Source organism: Apteryx mantelli, chromosome 4, assembly GCF_036417845.1.
Source record: "Apteryx mantelli isolate bAptMan1 chromosome 4, bAptMan1.hap1, whole genome shotgun sequence".
Lineage (NCBI taxonomy): Eukaryota > Metazoa > Chordata > Aves > Apterygiformes > Apterygidae > Apteryx > Apteryx mantelli.
In genome coordinates, this window is record NC_089981.1 from 45,204,899 (window position 1) to 45,221,810 (window position 16,912).

At 37.9% G+C, this 16,912-nt stretch overlaps 1 protein-coding gene across 3 annotated transcripts in view; it reads right to left on the reverse strand.

Annotated features, from left to right (window-relative positions):
• Nucleotides 1-11,004: 11,004 nt before the first annotated feature.
• Nucleotides 11,005-16,912, reverse strand: part of MADD (MAP kinase activating death domain) — a 61,026-nt gene continuing 55,118 nt past the window's right edge. For all 3 annotated transcript variants that reach the window (XM_067296366.1, XM_067296364.1, XM_067296363.1), the window contains 2 exons: nucleotides 13,723-13,769; nucleotides 11,005-11,999 (listed from right to left, as the gene is read on the reverse strand). In XM_067296366.1, coding sequence (XP_067152467.1) covers nucleotides 11,892-11,999; nucleotides 13,723-13,769 — 155 coding nt within the window. In that variant the 3' untranslated portion in view covers nucleotides 11,005-11,891. The remainder of the gene's footprint in view (nucleotides 12,000-13,722; nucleotides 13,770-16,912) is intronic.

Sequence of the window (16,912 nt, forward strand, 5' to 3'; positions counted from 1 at the left end):
AAAGGTACCAAAACTTGTAGGTGTTTATGTTTTGTAGGTGTCCAGTATTGTATTTTATGTGTTCCACTGTTGACACTGATCCTAAATGTATAGTTCACTGATTGCCCATTAATTCCATGTTGTAAATAAATAAATAAACCACTTCAATCCTAATCTGATTAAAATACATAAACTGAGCAGGTTTTCTCTGTGACACACCAACATCACCCAGACCTAGCTGGCTATGAAAAATAAAGTAACTCACAATTTTTTTCCATCACACACAAAAGGCTACTTAGTAAATGATAATTTGGCCTAATCTTTTGCATGTGCAAGATCTCCTTTGCTGCAAAATTAGATGGACTTGTGGTCTCTAAATGTCATGGTAAACATTCTTACCTTGTAGGCACCCCTAGGGTATCCTCTGTTGTTGCTCTCTGTTCTAAGGAGAATTTTTAAAATAGACAAAATTCACATGCACTCTTATTTTTGTTTATTATTGTTAGAAGGGTAGAGGAAGACATTTCCCTGTTTTGCAAATGTGCAAGGTAAAAATCAATAGTAAAAACATTATTAACATTTGAATAGACCATAAAATTTAAAAGCTCTTATCTACCTACCTTCTCTTGTAGCATACTTGCAATATATTAAGCATCTAACACAGCTGCCTGCAACTACTATCAAAAACCACAGTCCCATTACACTAGTCCAGTTCTAAAAGCCCTTTTGGTCATTTTTCCAAGACATAAACTCCATTATTGCTAAAGCAGAAGATCCTTCCATCTTAAAAGCATATGTAACTTAGATAAACGTAATAATAATATATCACCTCTTCAGACCTATCATCCAAAACTAAGTTGCTACAAGGAGGAAAGTGATACTTCTAAGACAGAAATAGAAGCACTATAGATTTTGTCTTGTCAACATAAGGAGCCGATGTTAACAAGAATAAGGAAGAGAACTCAAGAGTTAGAAAGGGAAGAGCTAGTAGCACTTGCACTTCTTTTAACATTATTTCTTAAACTTTTATTCTTATCAATACAGACAGGTGCTTTTAAAAGCAGAGTTATCAATCATGCATGAAGAACAGAAAATTGAGAAAACTTGGACTACTACGACAGCAAAGTGGTTTAAGATGTTTGTTCAAAGTACCCTGAGATAGGGATTTGAAATTCTATGTGAATGAGTCATAATATTTTTCCTTCCTGAACTACCTTCACTGCCAAATTAGGAGAAAGGAGAAAGCGAGTTGCTTGCAATGGAAGGCTCTACATTTTTCCTCCCAAATACAATCAAAATGGATTACATTTTTCCTTCAAACTTACTACTAGTTCACTAAGATTTCTGTCCAGTAGGATGTGAAATTGACTTTTACTTTTGATGTTACCACAATTCCAATGTAAAATTAATGCCTGCTGCCCAGTTCAGGGTATGTATCCCTCCTTTAAAGAAATTACTACTAACTATATACCAGGAATGGAGATACTTAGATAATTAGGATTAATATAAGACAGCTGAAGCATTAGGGTGTCGCAAAGTATTTGTATTTCATCCTATAGTTCAGCATTGTCATCTGAATGGTATAATGAAATGGAGTCTACTTGCCCCTGAAAAAGGGAAGTTTCACTTAATAATCTTAATAAAAAAAATAAGAGGCAATAAAACTGACAAATGCAAGCAAACCTTACCAGAACTTTCTTTACTTTCATCAGTTACTTGAGACTGCCTTATTGCCCAAATCCTGACCATCATTCTACAAGAGAAAAATAATAGCAAACTGAGTTAGTGGTTGACCAACACTTCATCACAGTACAATCAAAAGGTGTATGAAATCCAGAAGAAAAACTCAAAAGCCTAAGCGTAACTAATGTAAAAAAAATTCTCTTCAACTGTAGTTCTAAAATCAAGTAAACTTCTGGAGATAACGGATTGGCTCTTCCAAGCCCCCATGAGCTATTTTCCTACAAACTAATCTGCTTTCTTTAAAGCAGTGCCCATGTCTTATTGAAGAGGTACAAAAACCAGGCCTTCTCCAGGCCACTCACAGGCTTTACTTCACTATTTTTTTGCCCTAAACGCCAGCATCTGAACGTAGGGCAGCGGCATTAGCAGGACCTGAGTAGGATTTAACTGCCCCGCAAGCCGACGCACCGCTGAGACGAGGGTCTCCTCAGCGCCGACGGTCGGAGGGCACGAGGCCGGGGGGGGGGGGGGGGGCGGCGGCGGCGCGGCCGTTGGGGCGTGTCAAACGGCCGTCGCGCGCCGCGGGGCTTTGCCCGCTCAGCGGCGGGAGGCCGAGCAGGCGCGGCCGGTGGGCGCGGCCCGGCTCGGCCCGGGCGCCGCGGCGGCCGCCTTGGCCGGGGAGGCCGCGGCCGCCCGCTGCCTGCCGAGCCACGGGGAGGCGGCGGCGCGTGTGGCTGCGCCGGGCTGGGCCTGCGGGCGGAGGCGGTCGTGGCGCGTCCCGGGAAGCCGCACAGAAGCGCTGACAGCTGCGGGCGGCTTCGGAGCAGGTGGCGCAGAGAGACGTGCCGCTGCTTTCTTCCGGCTCGAATGGCAGTATTAGAGTCTGATGTGATTTTTGCAAATGGAAGCGTCCTAAATTACTTAGTGCATGACTAATTAAATAATATTTCCCCTGTCTTTAATGCAGTGCTTATTCACAGAGCACACTTGACAATGTAAATGCTGAACAGGATAGGGATAAAAGAAATTAACACAGCAGTGACCCCACACCAGTGTTAGGTGGAATTTTCGGCCAGTTTTATCACAGGAATGGGGAATACTGTTTCAACGCTTCTTTTCGCTGAAGACTTGGTCCAGTTTTTGTCATGTGTCTGACTTGGGCAGCGCAATCAGGTGCTGCGTGATGGCACTCATTCTGTTAGAAACCGCTGTTTGCAATACTTGTCAGGTTTCACAATTTTCTTTCCCAAAATCATTTACATGAATGTAAAAGTAAGTTACCAGGAGGCCACTATTGGTTTGCTAAATTATTGCCCAGGTTTGTAAAGCCTGAAAAAATTCCCTTCAGATAGTGGGGACGAGGTGGAGGGGTAAGGTAAAGCTTGCTGGATTTTGTCCCATTCCTGTTTCAGTTTAGCTCAGCTTGTTTACATAGGAGCAGTAGCCACAGGTTGTGTGTGAATTTATAGATGGTCCCCATGGAAATACTCTACAACAGTTCTATGCAGTATCCATAAATCACATGGAAATGTTTTGACTTGCTTTCAGATTCAAAGGAGGCTGGTAGTTAATTCTTCCTATTAACAAATGAGAACAGGATCAGCTAGAGCTAAAGCCGGGATAACACGTGTGTCTATACTGAAGTCCTGATGGTGACTGCATTCTGTGGAGCTTCTCAGGCTGCAGCCCATTCTCTAATCTGTGCTCTCGTAAATACCTAAGTATTAGTTTAAAACTAGCAAACACATATCCGTGGTAATGGCTGCAGCTTCAACATGCTCGTTGTTTCTTTCCTGAACTCCCTCCTTTTTATTTTTTTCCCCATCCAAAGTATCAAAATTACTAACATAAACTCTATACGAGCTATGTGCATAGGAATGCCTCGTTTGGCTCTTGGAAAACAGCGGCCCTTTAACCACACAGAAAACTATGCAACAAAAGCGATAAGGAAACAAGTTTAGCACATCGTACAAATGATAGTAGGCAGACGATGGAATTTGACCATCATGAAAATGCATTAGACTTCTGACTGGCTAGTGTGAATGCATTTAATATCTCATCCCTAAAACCACTGTATGTGCTCTAGCACTGCATTAGAGCTACCCTTGTAGAAAGGGTGCCAACTAGTATTTTTCCTAATATCCTCAATGCACATGGCTCATTGTACGACTTGGATGATGGTAACCGTGTAATAAGAAATGATACTTCTATCAATGTAGGTACATTGTTGCAGATTAGGTACTGATGCATTTTATCTAGAGATTCAAATTAGGATAAACTGCACCAATGAATACTGGTAACAGAAGGTGCAGTAGTTTAGTTATGCTGATATAAATACCCCAGAATGGAAAAGTCCTAAATTTTCACACATTCATGTATTTGCTGATAAATCATTGTTTTGCTTGGAAGATCATCCTAATGCAAGGCAGAAATCAGCATAACACAAGGAAAACTACTCATATCGAGTAATATCTTTAAAACATTTTGCTTTCCCCTGTAGCTTGTAAGCTCTAAATCTCCTTGAATTGTTTCAGTTTGGATGAGGACTTCAGTCAATGCTTGACCTCTTGCTTGTAGTGCAAGTTGATGATCTATGCCCCTGCTTTCCTACCTAAAGTTACAATACTGAGGTGATATAGTGGGGTGAAACGCAGATTAAGCTGACTGAGCTCAAAATATCCCAAGAGAACCTTTAAATGTCACAAAGTGCCCTACCTGTCATGAGTTTATCTTCCCATTCCCCCTGCAAGAGCTCTTCATTGACTTCTTCAAATTTGTCCATGCTTATTATATAAAATTATTTATATAAATTAAATTCTAGGTGTTGAAAATTACAGTGAGAGGTCAAGAGGTTTCCAGATATATTATTGTAGCAAAGCTTTTTTCTACACAAGGCCAGACAGATATTTAAGTTAGCTTTACCATGTCTCATCTGCAGGTCTCATTCTTTCTAAGAAAGGATTATTGTGCTAACCATTCCAAGGGAGATGTACAATTGCCAGAATTAACAAAAACAGAAGAAAATATTAGATTCATAACATTTCTTTCTTAATTTAATCATACAGCAGCCATTCAAATAACAGCAGTAGTGGAAAAGATGTTTCTGGAATGTAACATTAATCTATGTTGCCTTTATCACAGAGATTCTTAGAAATAAAATCCATGTATGTGTTTAGGAGAGAAGTTTGTCAGTTACATATTGTCTTGGAGCAGGTTTAGAAAAAAGAGCCATTCCTGTCTCCTCTGCAAATGACATAGTCCCAAATGAACTTCATAAGAAGAGTCTGGCTTAAATTAAAAATAGCTTCACTGATACCTTTCAAGTGCCTCCCAGCCACAGAACTCTATTTTAGGGAAACAAAAGCTGTCAGTGAGATATCCTTTACTTGTCTTTGGGCAGGATCCGTACAGCAGTTTGCATAAGTAACATGTCTTAAAACAGGTTGAACTGGTGAAAGTTTAAAAGCAACAGATAAGAACGGTTTCATTCATTAGGTCCTGATTTGGAAAAAATATCGTCTAGCACCTGTTTTTTTTGTTGTTTTTTTTTTTGCCAGGCAGAAATGTTGACAATAAGCAGTCCTAAAACCAAAGATAACTATCCAACTACCTATGAACATATTTCTGTCATAATTGTATATTGGGATAGCTTTATAGAGGATGAATAATCCAAAAAAGAGAGATTAATACAATACATATAAAATACCAGTGGATAGGAAAACGTATGGAAATTCAAACACGGCAGAAAAAAGAAGTGGTTAAGTGTGCCCCCCTTTTTTTCCACCATGGAAAATCATTTGACCTTGATTTTATATTTGTTATGGTTTATATAATAAACATTATCAAGTATAGTTTTCATCATTTGCTTGGAAGTGTAAGTTGTGGGACCCAAATATATGAACTCAGGATGTAGATGAAAGTAATCTAACCTTCAGTAAGGTTGAATTTGCTCACTATCTGTCATAAGGCTAATAATTGCTCCAGTAATCCAGATCTATTCCAGGAAAGTATGATCACTAAAATATGAATTATGAATACAACTCAAATACAGTTTTGTTGTTGGTTTTAATACAACCAAACCAGCAAAAAAAAAAAAAAAAAAAAAAACCACCAAAAATCCAGGGTTTTCTTCTTCTTCATGGGTCTATGTTGCCATAGAAAACAAATAACATAGATTTTAATCATAGGAAAATCTTTAAAATTTCTGTCTACATACAGGACTTGTTCTCCCTTACTGCTGTAAGGAGGGCTAACAGTACTACATATTTGGATTGCATATTTCCTTCTACTTTTTTTGTTTCCTACAAAACTTCAGAATTTTTACAATTTAGATACGTTGCTAGACTACAAAGTCCGTTTCAAACAAAATTATTTTTTTTTAATATCAGATGAAATGCTTGAGCTATTTCCAGCAAGGAGCACAGGAAAGAATATGTGAAGCATTGCAAAAACTTTCCTTTGAAGTTTCTTGCATCCTGATTTAATCTGGATGCATGTGATGGATGTACTTTTTTGTTACCCTGATAAAAACACACACACAAAAAAAAAAAAGCTGTAGGAAAATGATTTTGTATTGGTTCTGTAGAGATTTGATTATTTTCTCCTATTCAACTTGAGCAGATATTTTAGCTAATGGAACGTGCATAAGCTTTTCATACCTCCTTTTGCTAACAGGTCCCAAGCTGAACAGGCTATAGGACTATCCAGAAAAGACTTTCTTAACTGCTGCTGGGAGCTATCACTGAATAGCAGAACTAAGACTGGAGAGCCCCTCTTTTCTGTTCCCTCAATAACACTCGTTAGCACTCTGCAAAAAAAAATAATTTAAGTGCAAAGGGAGCAAGAGCGGAAGGGGCCTGAGGGATGAAAGAATATTGAAAGAAGGTGACAGAGCTTGGCAAGAATTGGAGATGAGGAAAAGGCTATCACTGGAAACTGGAAGGGAGCAGAGACCGGTTGAGCAACAGACTAGGAAGCAGGAGAGGCCTGGACTGTTTGGGCAAAGAGGCTGGAAAGTGATTAGTTCAGAGAGAACACATACTAATGCTCAGGGAGGTAAGAAGAATGTATGAAAACACACTAAGGGAAACAGAGAGAGACCTCTGAGGAGAAACTGATGTGCAGAACTGAGTTTGACTAAAGAGAGTCTGGGACAAGAAATCAAGAATGTGAGGAAATGGCAAGGAATCAAAATAGGGAGACTGGAAGAAATGGGAAGAGGCAGCTACTCTGATATCCAGAATGCTGTGGATGAAGATTGGTACTGGCTGGAGTTAATGAGATAAACTGAAAAGGCAAAAAGGAGTGGGAAAAAAAAAAAGGAATGGAAATACAGAACCAGAATTTTCATATACTTGAAGGAAGCAACTGTTTAGAGTTTTACTGGTGTTTTTCCTGCCACCGTTTGTTCCTTTTTATGTATAGCTATTTTGGGAGAAGGGGATTTCTATTTCTATGTAGGTTCCTAAACCACATTTATCACTATAGTAACTGTTGTAAATAGCAAAAAACAGTATTTGCCATTGGCTTTTGTATATATCAGTCTGTCTTTGTTGGATAGATGTTTTAAAACAAAATTAGTCAATGCTATAACTAGTATAGAAACTTCAAAACATTGTACACAAGTAAACAGAAAATTAACTTAGGTATACTAAGCTCAGTATAACAGTTGAGCTGATTTTATCATATCTGAGCACAAAATCTGTCTGAAAGAAGTCTCATCAAGTTATACAAAAGGCTTAAAGAGGTCGTCTCTGTACTCTACTGCACTCAAACCTCATTCATCATCAACGTGAAGCTTTCAAACCTTCAGCTACTATTCTGGAAAGAGGGATCATATACCATTGTTATTTAAAGCATCGTCACGTTTCTACCGTCTTAGTGAAACAGCCACACTGTGAATGGCTTTAAGAACTCAAAAGCTGTTGCTCACATTGAACAGTTTACAGAAGCGTTACAGGGCAGAATTGTACAAGAAGTCATTGCTGCTAGCAGAAGCAATGATTGGAAATGTCTTGCCGTGGAGAGAAGCAGGGACCTCTGGCTGAATTCTGAACTCTGGGAGAGCTGGAGGCTCTTAGCCATTGCCTCTTGTGGGGCAAGGTCCTCTGCACAAAGCTGCTGCTTCTTGCTCCTAATTCCCACTTCTTTAGGAGTTAGGAGATGCCATTCTTAACTGAGACTTGGCTTGTCTAAGGGCAGTGACTTGGTTCCTAAGCAACACTGAAGTCAATTGAGCAAAGCCTTTTCTCTCACAGAAACAGAAGTTCACCTCAGAGTCAACATCTGACTTACAGCCATTTGGCAACCAAAGGCAATTGATCCAAGTATTGCACTTAGTGAGACGCTTGGCCACTTTTAGTTCTGAATTCAGTGGCAACAGGAGCCTAAGCCGGGCCCGGGGGCAAGGGGCAAGTTCTTTCCTGTTCTAGGCAGCTGCTTCCTTATTAGCATAAACTCAGTGGGAACCAAAAGCCTGTGTGTGGCATGAGCAGCAATAGTCTAGAATTACTATCTATCTTCAATATCTCTGTAAGAAGAAGCCTCCTGAGAAGGCCTAGAATCATAACTACATTTTTCTATCCACTTTGATCACTAAGATAGCATTAGTTGGAACTGAAATTCTTGATGATCTACTAGCAGCTTAGCTTTTGAAGGCCCCACTGAACATACAAAGTAAGTATGCCCTTCTATCCTGAAAGCATCAAAGCTGGAGGTTAGGGTTTATCTGAAGCTAGGAATCAGAGTGTAGGAAGTTTTTACAATGGCTTTCTTATTGAAATGAACTCTTTTCTTCAGCAGTTGACTTCAAAGTCTTCCTAGAGGTATCTTCAATAAATATGATACCATTGCTTTGTGACACTCACTGAGGTAAAATTCTTTAACCTTTAAAAAGAGGACTGACTTACATGAGAAACCAACACTGCATTAATAAAGAAAACACAGCTTTCTGGAACAGCACAATGAAGATCTGTGATGCAGATGATGACAGTTATGAACCCCAGTTCCCTGTTTGAACTGTCTGGAAAATATCACAAGCCCCAGTGTTTGCAAGGAACATTTTAGTGGTCATTTTGGAAAACCAACTTCCACAAACAAGGAATTCTAACAGAAAAAGAAACTTGTTCAGGATAAGCAAATACCAGAAGTTTGGGGGCAAGTTCATGAATCTTTGTCACATAATTACTGCATTCACTATTTGTGTAAGTGCCTTAGAAAGATCACAGGTATTAAAATAAAATGTTTGTCTTCAAAAACTTGAACACTATGACACAGGCTCCTCCTAGTGGTAAAAACTGTATCCATTTTGTTGTATGAATATCCTAATACTATTTATTATTTTAAATTGAAGTCTTACATTTAGTTTTGGAAGGTTTTAAAGTATCTAAATTCTTATCGCTGCTGAGGAATTCTTACCTAAAGATCAAAATATGGGGGAAATGAGAAAAACACATGCAAACTACTGTAATTATTTTTTCTCCAAAGAAAAGTTTACATACCCTTTGAGACCTAGGAGTGATGCAGTGAAGGTGGAAAGGATGGAAGACTGCACTCCAAAAGATTTATGCTCTGATGTCAGTTTTAAATCTGACCTCCAGATCTGTATTTGATATTCAGATAACAGCACTGTGTATTTGGTAACGGAAGTACCCCAAAGCATGCCTTTGTCTCAGATTAATATGCTGCATTCCCACGGTTAGCAGAACACCTGCCAAGTCATCAAGCACAAGAATGATTCTGTACATTTCAAGGATTTCTTCAGTTTTTAAAACATGCCAGTTGCTCTCATCTGAAAAGCAGAATCTCAGTCTTGCTGGTTTTTTTACTGATTCTTAGTGTGTGCATGTGCATGTGTTTTACATGATGTTAAAGAAATGTCACTCTACAACGATTTAGCCACACCTGTTCTTTGATTATGTCAAAAGGGATGGAGAGCCATTTTTATTATAAGGCCCTTTAAAGTCTTATTCTAGACTGCAGTTTCTCAGCAGCCTAGAGCATACTTCACTAAAAGTTTATACTTTATTATTTTAAGTCACACAAAAATACAGTTTCAGAAATACAGCTCTTACAGGGGAAAAAAAGCTGTAGATAGCAAGTGATACTATGCATCTAATTGCTATTTTCAATCTAGTTAAAGTTATAAGGGGAGGATTAGAGTTCAATATGTTAATAGGTCTGCTACCATAATACTTACAATTTAAAAATTAATATTCTTTACCTAAATGGGAGCCAGTAAGTGGAACACCTATTTTAGAACTAAATGATTTCACAGTTGTAACTGAAGGATTTCTACTTGTAATACAGTAACATCCAGAAGAATACTAGGTTTGCCAAAATTCAGATCTTGCTATACAAAAATTTATAGTCTTAGAAGACAAAAAAAAAAAGAAAATAAATACAAAACAGGGTAACTTCAGGGTTTGTTAGTTCCAGCTTTGTTTTCAAATTAGGCAAGGATGAAAAATGCTTTACACATTGATTTAATTGCATGTGTGGGGAAAAAAAAAAGCAGCAGCCTTTTCCATCACAGTGAACAGGGGAAAAAGGATTTCAGACATGTCTGTTTTCCCTGTTAATGTTTTTCAGACTTTTTTTTTTTAAAAGTAACCTTTATGTTATGATAGAAGAAAAACAAACAAACAAAACCTTTACAATAGTTGCAACTGTTTGTGTGGGGAAAAAACAGATTTTTCCATTTAGAATTTGTTCTTTTTCAATATTTAAGTATATGATATGTTTTGTATATAATTAATTTCAGAATAAGCTTCATCAATAGAAAAGCTAAAGCACAGAAGGATGAAAACTCATTGCTGGTTGAATGATATTTTATTTTCACATTCAGACAGCTGTACAGTTTCTATAAATAGATGTGGTACTATAATATTTACATCACGTCCTCACCCATTACTAGTATATTCCATTTAACACGGTAGACACCCTGACCAAGCCAAAACAGGGTTATTTCTGGGTGCATTTACTCAGAATCCAATGTCAAAACATACAAGACATCAGTTTGCAATCAGAGCATTTTTTCCGTTATTTTACATGTAACATTATTTTCTCTAGACAGTCTTTCCTCCCAGCATCCTAAGAGCTTTCCAGATAAGTGCAGTACAGTTCAAGAACAAAAACAGGATGCAAAAAACATTCATATTCAGCCTATTTAAAATAAGGAATGTGATGGATACTTTTAACTGAGGAAATTTTGTTACATATTAACACAGTATTTGCAAGATTCCTTGCTATATAGGTACAGATTGACAAAAGCAATGGCTTAAAAAAATTTAACCAATATAATCCTGTGGGCTTCTGAACATTTTCTGCAGATTGTGACTATACTTTACACAAGATATTTCTATGGCAGTCTCAGAACTGTGTGGGTTTGCCACGTGCTTCTGCCAATAATGTTTTCAATTTTTTACCTATCCTTATTTTCTACCCCCTTTGATTAACTGCTTTAGGTGCTGCTATATGCATATGTTAACTCTACTGTTAAGATGTCTGCAAATGTTATCTAAACTCCCATTTGAAAATCCACACAATCCAGAAAGTGTCAGGGGTTTTCACAATATACTGCCTTCAAAGTTGCTCTGGCTGCATTCCTTTTCCCGCTTGAGAAGTGGTCATTTCCACAGATGGACTAATTTAAGTGTCACACATGATATTTTGAGACTATGGTAACTAAATTGTTCATCTCTACCAAAAGGATATGATGAACTATGTGATGAGAACTTCATGATGGTGAGTAAAAATGAACAACATAAAAGGAAAACAGTAAAACCACTACATTTAAACAACACGCAGGACCAGACTGCTTCCACTGTGCACATACCAGAGAATCTGAAAGCAGAAGTCTGCAGTTGTAAAGTGATAAATCTGCAACAAATATCACTAGAAACAAACAAAAAAACCCAACTGAACTCAAGTTATGTTAGTCATCTTAAAAAACGTGACTCCAAGGAATGGTCAAAGTAAGTCACCCATAGCTGGATGCTGATGCTCAAAAGTGTCTGATTAACAGCTCACATAAAATCTCCATTAAGGATGAATTCAGAAGGAGACTGAGCAGTGATGTCTTAGATTTTCCTATGAGGCAAGACTTGCAGGATCATACATAAATAATCAAGTTCTCAGAGAAGACAGTAGAGTGAGCTCTAGGAACAGCAATAAAAATGGGAGTACTGCACGCCAATGTGCCAAAGGGTAGATATTCTCCAATATTGTGATCAACTGGAAACCGGCCGAGGTGGTTTGCTTTTGTTTTCTGCCTCTTTCCCACGTATGGCAGCCACATAAGAGAAGAGACACAGCACGGAGTAGCAGATCTCATGAGCCTACAGAATTTAGAAAAGGAGATAATAAAATTCTGGATGATTTAGTGTTTACAAAATCCACTACACATTTTATATTTTGCTGCATGTCTTTCTCCTTGAGACAACTACTCTGGCTACAAAGGCTTGAAAAAGTGCCCCATAGTATCTTCTTACTGAGATGGAAAGGGATCACAAGCCTTAAAACAAATAAAAGACCTTTAGAATAAAAGCATTAGTCTCTTGATATGATTGCTAACTGTCTTTAAGAACATACACTAGGCTATAAAATTGGCCAGTGCCAATTAGAAAAAGCAACCTACATATTTGCTTTTGGTTTGTTGTACAAAGCTATAAATAATTTTCTGGGAGGGGTGGAAATAGCTAACTAAAAAGGCTGTAAAACTAAACATCCAATACTGTACCTTGGCTCAGCAGACAGTGAGATTCTTCCTTATTCACAACTGTAATCTCTTTATACCCAGTAGTACAAGGACTGATAATCCTTGTAACTTTTAACCAAAGCTAGAGAATTCATGGATAATAAAAGCTTTTCTTTTTTAATTAAAAAAAAATGCAGGTTTTATACAAAGAATACCAATCCATTTTGTCACTATCTTATAGCAGTGAGTTTCACTGTCCAATGGTACATAGCATAAGCAAAATTTACAATTCCTGCTTTTAAATGATTGTCTATTATTTAACAGAGAATCTTCTTTTAGTATAGTGACATGGTAGCACAGTTCAGTGAAGACAGGTCTTAGACTTGGTTTCCTTAGACTTGGTATTCTGGTGACCTTAAAAGTTCTTGCCTTAAAAAGTGAGGTTTATATTTACCATCTTTCTAATACACATAACAACATTTTGTTGTATTATAGGACAAGCCACAACAGCTTGTGTAAAATATCATTCATTTTCATTAAACTGTTTCATTAAATGGTATAGGATTCAGCTATCTGCTTCTTAAATCATCTCACATGTATTCTAGGAATTTGGATTCTAACACATTTCTAGCTTCAAGTAATTTCTTTCTTTCCGTCTCCTTCCTTAAAGAATGGTGAACTTCCATACAATCACCACATGAACACACTGCACTTCAGACACTAAATAACTGGAGAAATTCAAGTTCTGATGATAATTATTGGCCTCTATTTCTCACCCATAAGCATACATATGCCTATTAAAATATGTTTAAAAGTGCTAATTATCATTGTCAACTGTTGGTGTTCAAAGATTTTATAAAAACTGAACACTAGAGCACAGCAATAACCCACCTCATGGCAGGAATCACTACTTACACCATTCTCTTGCATCTCACTGCTCACTTTCATATGAAGAGGCAGGAACTTTTCATAAACTCAGTGATCATTTTATGTCCAGAAATCAGTCTCCTTTTCTATCTATTCAGTGGATAAGGGATTGTGGTCTGCACTGTCATCAGTTTAGCAGTTTCATCAGTATTTAACATGTTAAAACTCAAACCAAACCAGCTATCTTACATCTTTACCTATCTTAATGAAAGGCATCACCCTTTCTGCACTACCCATGAGGTCCTCTAGTTTCACAAAAGCAAGAATCACCAAGTTTTGGTGTCTTCCCTTAACTAAAAGCTAACATAAAAAGCAGCTTGTGTTTTACTGCAGTGCTAGCATTGCAAATCCTGCAATCTCAATGCAAGTCTTTTCACCACATGAAAATGTAAAGATATATCCTAAAGAACTACTAGAAGGCATCACAAATGACTCACCATTGGTGTCTTGTACTTGTGGCTCACCACTTCTTTAGTTTCAGGAACTAAAACCGGACGGGCAAGAGAAAACAAAAAGTTCAAAAAACGAGAGGAAAAAGGGAAAGAAATAGCACAATGTTCCCATAGGAAAGGGAAAGGATGCACACAGACAGCAGCTGCAGGAACAGGGCACCTCGCTATCCCTCACTTCTAGGTATTTTTCTTCATTTACATTACGTGTGTCCTTGAAGATATTGGTAATGACATAATAGATAGGTTGATAAAAATATTTTGTTGCTTCTCTTTTGGAAAACCATAGTAGATATTTGATGGTCTCACAGCCTCTGGCTTTTCTGATACTACTTATTCCTGTTAGACAGCAAAATTAATACAAAATACACTTAATGATAAAATATGCTTAATGCCTACTACCATAAAACATAAACTGACAACTCCTTAGAAATTTGTCAGTACTCAGTTCCCAAAGACCTTGCCTTCTAGATGTTTGAATCCTTCTCTGCTGCATAACAGATCTCAAAAGAACTGCTGGACACTGGTAGGAAGTTACTGAAATCCAGAAAAACAAACAAAAAAGGGAGAAAAATTTCTACACTGGAAGACTATTTCCCAGCTATATCTTGAGAGTTTCTGAAGACATTCTTTCTCCTGTCTGGAATGTGTGTGCTGACACTTACTTTAACATCTCAAAGATGTTCATTACTTTTTAACAAATTGCCTTAAAACAAAATAATGATTTCAGTTACATGTATTCTCAAAAATATCAGGCTTTAATTTCTAGAGGGCTTTATGTATAAAAAGGATTAGGGGACTGATGAAAAAAATCTATTATCCAGAAGATTTTATCTTGCTCCCTTCACTGCCTCAAACTAAGAGAAGGGAAGCGGCCATAATATAGCTAAAGAAAATTTGCCTTTTGCTCTCATTCTGTCTGCATAAAAAAAAGCAAGCTGCAACCCTCCCATTAGTGGGCACTGCATCTGAAGTGTGCCTTTGGTCTATAAATATTGTTGTGAACAGATCCCATGGGAAATCAACAGGAGAGAACAAAGACCACACTAAGAACATACAAAGGGCAAATTTAAAATGTTAAGATCAGTGGAATAACAAGACCAACTTTGAATACTTTCCTTCCAGAGTAGCTGAAATTTGCCATGGAATTTCTGTGTCACAACAAAAAATTTAGAAGAAGTAATATAAAAGTTATGCAAAACCAAATCATACCAGGCTCACAGAGGAAGAGTGAATGTTTTATTACACACAGTACTAGTGACAGAAAAAGAAACAGAGGCAAATGAGTTCAGCATGAATAACTAGAAAAAGTCCACAACAAAACCTATCCATGCAGATGTCATCTTTTCAACTATGACATGACACAGCTAAACATTGGGGAGGGAGAAGGATCAGACTCTAGGGGGCCAAAAATAGGCAGTGCAGACTGGGTTTGAGAAAGTACTCTGAATATAAATCAGTGCCTACTAGTTCTAATATGTCATGATATTGTTATTCCCCAAAAGATGAAGTGAAAAGTACAACTTATGATCATAAAAGTAATGTAACTTCTTTTATAAAATTTTAAACTCTCCCTTTTCTTTGAGAGAGGGCAGCTACACTAAGGACTGAAAAACAGTGGTAGTGCACACCCAGGCTGCACTGCCCCAGTGATACCAGTGACCAGAGTTGGGAAGATAATGAGGTGCACATCCAAGCTACCTTACCCGTTGGCACCAGATGTTCCAAATTAACTCCATGTCACCAGGGGATAATGTGGGAGTGAGGCTGATGCACAGCCAAATAGGGTAGGATTTTACAGCTGTGTAAATCTCACTGCCCACTGGATAACATACAATTGTTCATATACTCTTCAGAAAGCAGGAAGGGGAAGCTGTAATGACCTTGTGCCATGAGGGATGGAGAGAAGGGAAGTTGTAAAGTCCTGTACCGTAATTGAGAATAGGAAGAGAAAGAAGAGGAGACTATCTAGGCAAGGTACTCTCTCCCCACTTCACAGTTGCCTTGTCTTTAAGTGAAATACTCCTTCAAAGCTCTTCCAACTGGGAAAACTGTCCCGAGAGCATTGAATTAGGAAGAACAGAAAAAGCTGGTTTGGATTTATACTCACAGAAGTCAACACACTACCACTGCAGAACACACACACAAAAAAAAAAAACAACCCAAAACCAAGCCTAAAATTAAGAAGTTACCAGAAGCACTTTTTTCTAACATTAAAACTTATTCCTGATGCTGTTAAACTAAGTGGATGAAGGGAGTAAGTTACTAAAGCACCATCCTGCAGCCTTTAGTCCTGTGAATGAAAATATGGCACTAGCAGAGAACAAGTTCAGGGGACATCACTTTACCTGCTGGAGAATGAAGGTTTTCATAGCAGCGGCAGTGAAGGGGCCACAAGAAAGTAAAGCACAAGTACACAGCAGTAACTCAAATTCCAGAGGGAAGAGCCTTACATTTCCTCACTTACTTTAAATCTCCACTTCCATTTGTGGGCAACAACCACTGACTTCTGCTTGCATTCTGCTCTAAAAATCACAGGGTCAGCTTCCACGCTGCCATCTAAATCCAATGTTAACACAAGCAGGCCTTTAATTTCCTGCTAACTGTGGTAATGCTACAGTCGGAGCACTCATGCTTGGCAAAAATCAACTGAATGAAACTTGCATTGAAGTACTTCTCATCAAACTAGAGTACATGCTTACCACTCCCTACCTTTCCTAGAGGAAATACTACTTCAGTTACCTTCCACTCTGTATATAGAATCTGATTGCGAGGTTCGCTAGGTGTAACATGGCTCAGTAACTTCATTCTTAAGATGTCCATGAAAGTTGGTGAATACTATTATTTTGCTCTTATCAATTTAAAATGATAATTTCTCTTGAACAGAACAGACTGACATGTCTTCTCATCTTTACAGCACTTAAGAGCAGCTCTGAGATAGTCTCCCATCTCTGCCCAAGAAGAAAGGTTAGCTCCTCTGCAACATTTTTCTCCTTCCTTCTTTCTCTTTATTAATTGGATGGGCAAATTGTAAATCTCATTTGATACATGTAAATTGGTTCTTCTATGTGACCTCTATTTTAGCAGGGGGGAGGGAAAGGTATTTTTAATTCATAAATGATTTAATTTCTTAGCTTTTATCTGCAGCATCCAACTCCCAATTTATCTTTTTCTTAGT